The following is a 6,875-nucleotide window of genomic DNA, read 5'->3' as shown; positions in this document are numbered from 1 at the left end:
CTAGCCGAAATAAAACAAATAGAACTTTCTTCAGGAGAAAGAATATTATCAGACCATGAAAATTTTCCTTGCTGTTTAGCATCATTTGGGAAATATTTAAAAAAATAAAATCAAAATCAAATGGGGGCTAATAATTCTGACTTCAACTGTATATGCTTAAACATAATTGATCTGAATTGTTTATTGAAATTAAGTACATCCATACATGTATATGCATAAATATAACTGATCTAAAATGGTCTCATATCTTATGCCAGACGTGTGTGCTGAAAATTTAATTTAGAAACTGATGAGTAAAGGAAGATTCATTTTCTGATTATTTTGACAACTCCCAAGACAACACTCAGGAAAGTCAGTTCTTGCAATTAAGCCAATGATTCTTGCAAAAGGCCAAATGACTTAAATGTTTATCTAAATGAAATCATTATTTAGTAAAAGCTTAAACTTATTAAATGCTTGAACCACTGGTCATTTGCTCTCTTAGAAAGTGACTTAATGGTTACATGAATTATGACTGCATTAGTTTAAATTGCTTTAACTCTTGCAGGTGTACAAGGCCATGTTTCGTTGTGTATCTTCTGATCTGGCAGTGCTTCTGCTGGTGCTGCTAATGCCGATTAGCTGGAGTATTCAAACCCTGACTCCTGGCTGCCACCTTTACCGTGAGTTGAAACAACTTATTTTTTAATCAGTCCATTCTCACTAAAAATGTACTCAATATGTACAACAAACTTCCATCTCACTTCTGGTTTGAGTCTTTGGTTAAACAATAGTTAAATCACCAAATTAGCTTTGAATTTGCTACAAAACATAGTAAGAACCAATTAATCACTGCTACACTCTTCATAATGTAACCATATGCAGCCAATGACTTCTGGTTCCCAGATTGTTTCCTATTGGTAATTAGCCATGTTAGTTGTTTTTTTTTTACTTGCATAGAACGTTCCCATTTCCCTCTGGATTTTGAGAATGCTACAGGAAAGTTCTTTTTTTAGGTTTACTCTTTAAAGTAAATATTTCTACCAAAACAAAAAAAGGTTTCCAGTATGTTTTATTTGGTTTCTAAAAAATGGGAACCAAAAATGGAACCATATGAAATGTAAGGGAATTTGTAGCATTTTTTCCTGGGGTATTTATAGTAAACATTGTTGTAAAAAATATTATTAAATGCACCACAAACAAATAAACATCATAGGCCTAACCTTTTACTGAAACTGTCGGTTAGTTTTAGTAAGGAACGCAATGTCCATCACATATGCAGATTTATACTGAATATCTTCGTTATCTGATCTTTCCCACTAATATTTAGATATTAACATTGTTTAAAACTGTGACAGCACAAAGAAATGGCCGGCTGACAGATGGGACATTCTAAAATGCTTGAAGTGGCTTACCTAAACATCAACCAGTGAAACTCCTCATTTCTGTCAAACTTTACTCGTAATTAACACTACTGTAACTAGAAAGAGCGGGCTGATATAAGAGCTTGTTCTTTTGATATCAGAAAATGTTTGTCATGAGTAGCCTAATACCTAATATCTGACAGAAATTTGGTTTCCCTTGCTTGTTGTTAAGGTACATTAAGCCTTGTTAAGCGTTTCCTTATAATGGAATTCAATGTGGGAGAAAACACTTATGTGGTAGCCTATATTCACTTTATCTGTGGGATTTTGGCTTGTTGTTTTAACAGTAGTTAGAGTTTAGAAGTAAATTTTGACAGAAATTAGTTTTTGTTTTTTCTGGTTGATGTTTGTATCCACATTAAGAGTTTTAGAATGTCCCCCACAGATCCTCAGTTCGTTTTCTCTGCCTAGCCAACACATGTCGTCTCTCTGTCTGCACACAGCATTTAACGTGACGGTACGGACTGACAAGAGGGGGACATGCCGAGGAACCCAACTGGTGTACGCGTGTGTGGGATACTGCGAGTCCAGCGCTTTCCCCTCGCGGTACTCAGTGCTGCTCGCGTCCAATTTCACCCACAACATCACTTCCTCCTCCCGCTGCTGCACCATCAGCAAAGACGCCAAGGTAAAATGCATCCGTGCCAGATTAGGGCCATTATTTTATAACTAAACACTGTTTTACATCAGAAGCAGCAATTATGACCCATTACGAGAAAACACTTCAAGGGTCCTTTGTGGATTTCAGGACATTTCCACTAGCACAGTCATAATTATCTGTTCTGTTCTGGCTAAAATGTTTACTAAGAAAATATGAAAAGAAAGTAGCCTATGTTTGCTCTGTCTTTATCACCTCATTCATTTTTTGGTGTGTGTTGTCATAGGTTAAAATTCGTCTTCACTGTCCTCGAGGGCGCCATCATGCTGATATGGAGATCCTGTCTGCGCGGGCCTGTCGCTGCAGCATGTGCCACAAATCCCGATACTGACAAACAAATAACGAAGAATGATGTACAATTATAAAAGTATGCGGCTTTGATTTAAATAATTTCAGATTTTACAGCTTTTATTTGTCTATAAATACATTTTTTTACTTATTTCATTTCATTAAATTCACTTGACTACTATTGAGAAGTTTGGGGCCATGAAGATTTTTTTAAAAAGACACTAATTATGCTAGTTAATGCATTAAATGAAATGTATTACATTTAGTGAAGATTATAAAACATTTATATTTTACTGTATGTAGCTATTGCTTTATTATTCTGTAAACTGCTGATATCAATGGTTTTCAATTTAAAATAAGTTGTCATTTAGGGCATATTATTACAAAATGTCATTAGAATTGTAGAATGAAACAATAGAAACCAGACTGAACTCAAACCCATAAATAATAAATGCAGAGAAAATAGGATTTTTCAAGTGATCTCTATTTTTTTTTTTTTTCAATGGAAAGATTAAGTTTTTTTTTTTTTTTTTAAGTACCAATAACATGGACGATTGCACTGTATTTTTAATCAAATGCAGAGTTGGATATACATTTCAAAAGCTAAAAATAAAAATCACTCAAACCCCAAACTTCTGGCATGATAAAAATAACTCGTATACTTTTCTCTGCTCTAACATGATAGCATGAGTGACATTTTTTCATATGTAGTCTAAAGACAGAACGTACATAACTACATGCATCAATTTAATAGAAGACAATGGCAAATACCATCAGATACACTTTTCTGAAAAACACTACTCTAATGTCGCTGCCACCTGATGACAAAGAATGTATCTTTCGTATTATGTATTTATAAGATGATGTTTGCACAAAATGTGTCTAATCTTTTTAAATAAAAGAGTACATGACTTTTTCTGTGTATGTTTTATAATTAAACTGTTACATGCCTGGGGGTGTTGCTCTGTTGTTCCCTCCTCCCCTCTCTGTTTCTATTTGCTGTCTCCTATACTTCTAAAATCTAGGTGTTCCGATTGGTTGGCAGAGTTCTCCCAAGTGGACCAATCAGAAGAGGATGGGTGTTATTTAAACGCTCCAGTGATGACTCAGCCCAGATGAGAGGGGGATCCATGTTGCTTGTTGCTGCTGTGTTTTTGTAACTTTTGGTACCTATCTTATGCTCGGGTTCGCTTTAAAGAGTTTTTGTGATTTAAAAATACCAAGAGGGAAGTGAAGGGAAGTATGTCACGTGACTTACATTTTACACACACGTAGTAGATTTTTTTGTTATTCCACTAGGTAAGAGGCGGGTGCTACCATATGTATGTTTGTTCCAGTCAGTGCAGTTGAGTAAGGGGCGTGTGACGCTGAAGATGTTTTTTTTCTTATTTACATATTTCTCTTTAGTTATTTAGAGTTGGGGGAGGGATTAGTTAGCGGGTGTTTAATTTGTTATTTTCTTTGATTTGGCACCGCTTATTCTCCTTCCCTCCATCAGGTATTTTTGTTTACTTTTTGCATTTATTGTACATATTTGTAAATATACTTTGGGTGATTTAAATATTCACTTCTTTATCTTTATTGTAATAAAGCGAACCAGTTTTTTTTGCAACGTCGTTGTCTGTGTTGATTCATAGCAGTTAACATCTCAGAGGAATTCTTAAAATATTGGGTTGTCATAATTATGTTAAGCCCTTTTTCATCCTCCGAGCCACACGGGGCGTAACATATACAAACCCATCAGATAAGAATGGCTCATAAGCAGAGTCAACAGCAATTGGCATTGTTTTAATCAACCCAATAGGCTGTGGACTGTTAGAATTTAGTTGTTTCTTTTTCAACAGGCCACAATCGGCAATTAAATGACCAATTTTTCGGCAATAAAAGCATTCGCGCTTTTCTCTGGGCTGCTCTACTTTTGGTTTTAACTGAGGTGCAGGCCGTAAAGAAACAGCAGAACTACTTTTATCCCCATGAGCAGAACTGAACACCCCTTTGTGTGTCAGAGCAAACTCATCTGCTAACACAGCAGCAGAGGCCAAAGTTGTAACTTTCTGCTCATTCAAATACAACACAGTTCGCTCTGGCACACATTTCTTAAAATCTTCAAGGAGCATTAACTCACGCAACGTAGAAAAATCCTCTGCCTGACTTGAAGCACACCACTTATCAAATAACACTCCCTTTTCCCGTGCAAATTCCACATAAGTCTGATTACTGCTCTTCCTGTGGTTTCTAAATTTCTGCCGGTAGGCTTCAGGCACTAACTCATATGCACGCAAAATAGATGCCTTCACGGTCTCATATTTCAAACTGTCTTCCAAAGACAGTGTGGAAAATACTTCCATAGCTTTCCCAACTAATCTGCATTGCAACAGCAATGTCCACACTTCTTTTGGCCAGCTCAACGAAGCAGCAATTCTCTCAAACACACAAAAATAACTGTCCACTTCCATTTCTCTAAATAATGGCACTAATGAAATGTTTTTACTTACATCAAACGTAGAGTTAGTCGAAACACATGGTGCTGTTGGTTTACCAGCCGAGTCAGAAGCAGGCAGGCCAGTAGAGACAGATGAAAGCTTCCTCTCCTCTAACTCTAACCGTTTCATCTGTACCTCTTTCTCAGACTGAATTTCGAGCCGTCGGATTTCGAGCCGCAGATCAAATTCAGCACGTCGGACTTGAGCTCTTTCCTCCGCTTCAATGCGAAGCCGAGCAAGACGAAGCTTCAACTGCGCATCCACTTTAGCACCCGGTGACACCGGAGAAAATGCTTCAAAGGGGGGAAGACCTGTTTTAGCTTTTGCCTCCACATCCACGTCAACATGCCCATCCACCACACTGTTTGAATCAGCGCCTTCGTCTAAATTATGTTCACTTATTTGATCTGCTTCTCTAACCGCTTCAGGCACACTGAAAATATTTTGTTCTGCCAATCCATTCAAAACAGCAGCTTTAATCTCACGTTTTAACAATTGCCGATTAACAGAGACTTGGAAGTGATCAGCTAATAGTAACAAATCGTCTTTACGAAATTTATCGATGAGATCCAATGATGGATTCTCAATAAACTGAAGCACCAATGAAGACATTGCGAGTTTAACGTTAACAACCAACTACACAGGAATATCAAACTTGTAACACTCACCTATCATCAATATTTCTACAAAGTTTGTGTTGGGTCACAGCAGCTACTCCCAGGGAACAATACAGGCTATCAAAAGTATCCGGGCTTCCTCTACACAAAAGGAAGGATCCCGGATGAGCCCCCAAATTATGTTACGCCCCGTGTGGCTCGGAGGATGAAAAAGGGCTTAACATAATTATGACAACCCAATATTTTAAGAATTCCTCTGAGATGTTAACTGCTATGAATCAACACAGACAACGACGTTGCAAAAAAAACTGGTTCGCTTTATTACAATAAAGATAAAGAAGTGAATATTTAAATCACCCAAAGTATATTTACAAATATGTACAATAAATGCAAAAAGTAAACAAAAATACCTGATGGAGGGAAGGAGAATAAGCGGTGCCAAATCAAAGAAAATAACAAATTAAACACCCGCTAACTAATCCCTCCCCCAACTCTAAATAACTAAAGAGAAATATGTAAATAAGAAAAAAAACATCTTCAGCGTCACACGCCCCTTACTCAACTGCACTGACTGGAACAAACATACATATGGTAGCACCCGCCTCTTACCTAGTGGAATAACAAAAAAATCTACTACGTGTGTGTAAAATGTAAGTCACGTGACATACTTCCCTTCACTTCCCTCTTGGTATTTTTAAATCACAAAAACTCTTTAAAGCGAACCCGAGCATAAGATAGGTACCAAAAGTTACAAAAACACAGCAGCAACAAGCAACATGGATCCCCCTCTCATCTGGGCTGAGTCATCACTGGAGCGTTTAAATAACACCCATCCTCTTCTGATTGGTCCACTTGGGAGAACTCTGCCAACCAATCGGAACACCTAGATTTCAGAAGTATAGGAGACAGCAAATAGAAACAGAGAGGGGAGGAGGGAACAACAGAGCAACACCCCTAGGCATGTAACATAAACTATGACAAAAACACCACTAATATTCAAAACCCTTACAGTATGAGTTTCATTTATATTAGCCTGAACTATTGATGAAACATGATTAACTTTAGTTCATGCGAGTTAGAAAAATCACGCATACTTCAAATCTAGTTGTATCTGTTTACATTAGTGAGGCTAAGTAAGCTATTGTTTTACTTGAACTAACAAAGATTATCAAATCAAATGCTGCAATGTATTTCTCTCTTTTAACCCACAATTTATGTAACGTTAACAAGTGAAGCCCCATTGTAAAGTGTTTCCATGCGAACTATATAAATGTCTGTGCAAAAGAGAAAGTGTAAAGGGTTTTGCTTAAATCAAATTTAAGCACTTTTCAGGTGCATTTTCAAACACATTACAAGCGTGGGAAATAACATATTTATATACATACAAGTACCCCTCTCAAATCTCTTAGTCATTCATTCTTCTTCG

At 36.9% G+C, this 6,875-nt stretch overlaps 1 protein-coding gene across 2 annotated transcripts; it reads left to right on the top strand.

Annotated features, from left to right (window-relative positions):
* Positions 1-464: 464 nt before the first annotated feature.
* gpha2 (glycoprotein hormone subunit alpha 2) lies at positions 465-3,961 on the top strand. Of its 2 annotated transcripts, XM_073906055.1 has the most exons (4): positions 465-662; positions 1,847-2,031; positions 2,288-2,428; positions 3,375-3,961. In XM_073906055.1, the coding sequence occupies exons 1-3, from the start codon at positions 560-562 to the stop codon at positions 2,390-2,392; spliced, it is 393 nt and encodes a 130-aa protein (XP_073762156.1). In that variant the 5' UTR covers positions 465-559; the 3' UTR covers positions 2,393-2,428; positions 3,375-3,961. The 2 variants fall into 2 exon arrangements, with proteins under 2 accessions (XP_073762156.1, NP_001160156.1); NM_001166684.1 differs by lacking the exon at positions 3,375-3,961 and having other exon boundaries at positions 560-662; positions 2,288-2,392.
* The last annotated feature ends 2,914 nt before the right edge of the window (positions 3,962-6,875 follow it).

Source organism: Danio rerio, chromosome 7 (genome assembly GCF_049306965.1).
Source record: "Danio rerio strain Tuebingen ecotype United States chromosome 7, GRCz12tu, whole genome shotgun sequence".
In the NCBI taxonomy this organism is placed as follows: domain Eukaryota; kingdom Metazoa; phylum Chordata; class Actinopteri; order Cypriniformes; family Danionidae; genus Danio; species Danio rerio.
This window is presented reverse-complemented; position numbering and strand designations above follow the sequence as displayed.

Excerpts from the sequence above, each read along its gene's own strand:
- gpha2 (XM_073906055.1), top strand. The coding sequence starts at position 560 with ATGTTTCGTTGTGTATCTTCTGATCTGGCAGTGCTTCTGCTGGTGCTG. Across the intron at positions 663-1,846 it reads TCCTGGCTGCCACCTTTACC|CATTTAACGTGACGGTACGG; the intron begins GTGAGTTGAAAC and ends GTCTGCACACAG. Across the intron at positions 2,032-2,287 it reads CCATCAGCAAAGACGCCAAG|GTTAAAATTCGTCTTCACTG; the intron begins GTAAAATGCATC and ends GTGTTGTCATAG.